This window comes from Haliaeetus leucocephalus, unplaced genomic scaffold, assembly GCF_000737465.1.
Source record: "Haliaeetus leucocephalus isolate CR32 unplaced genomic scaffold, Haliaeetus_leucocephalus-4.0 Scaffold309, whole genome shotgun sequence".
Classification (NCBI taxonomy): Eukaryota; Metazoa; Chordata; class Aves; order Accipitriformes; family Accipitridae; genus Haliaeetus; species Haliaeetus leucocephalus.
The window spans coordinates 108,271-108,601 of NW_010972745.1; the positions used below are offsets into that span (position 1 = coordinate 108,271).

General features: G+C 63.4%; 1 protein-coding gene across 1 annotated transcript in view; it reads right to left on the reverse strand.

Moving 5' to 3' along the window:
* The window catches only part of MTA2 (metastasis associated 1 family, member 2), a 6,235-nt gene that overhangs the window by 3,271 nt on the left and 2,633 nt on the right, over nt 1-331 (reverse strand). The window contains exons 7-8 of the mRNA XM_010571188.1: nt 236-294; nt 30-131 (exon numbers count right to left, since the gene is read on the reverse strand). Of these exons, the coding sequence (XP_010569490.1) occupies nt 30-131; nt 236-294 (161 nt within the window). The remainder of the gene's footprint in view (nt 1-29; nt 132-235; nt 295-331) is intronic.

The following is a 331-nucleotide window of genomic DNA, read 5'->3' on the forward strand; positions in this document are numbered from 1 at the left end:
CCCCCACCCCAGGACCCCCCTCGCCCCACTGACTGTGGCAGCTCTCGCAGGTCAGCCCCTTCTGGAAACCGGCCCCGTTCATGCCAGGTTTGGAGCCCACTGAGATGATCTGGTTGGGGTTTGGCTTCGTGCTGTAGAGAAGCTGGGGGTCAGGGGGGGGTCCCATCTTCGCCCCACCAGGCCTAGGAGGGGGCACAGCCCTCCCTCACCCAGGACCACCCCCTCCCCAACTCACTAAGTGGGGATGTAGACTTGCTTCAGCTTGCTGTCCGCCTCTGCTGCCTTCAGCCTCTTCTGCAAGCAAAGGTGAGTAAGATGGAGGCAGGGGGCA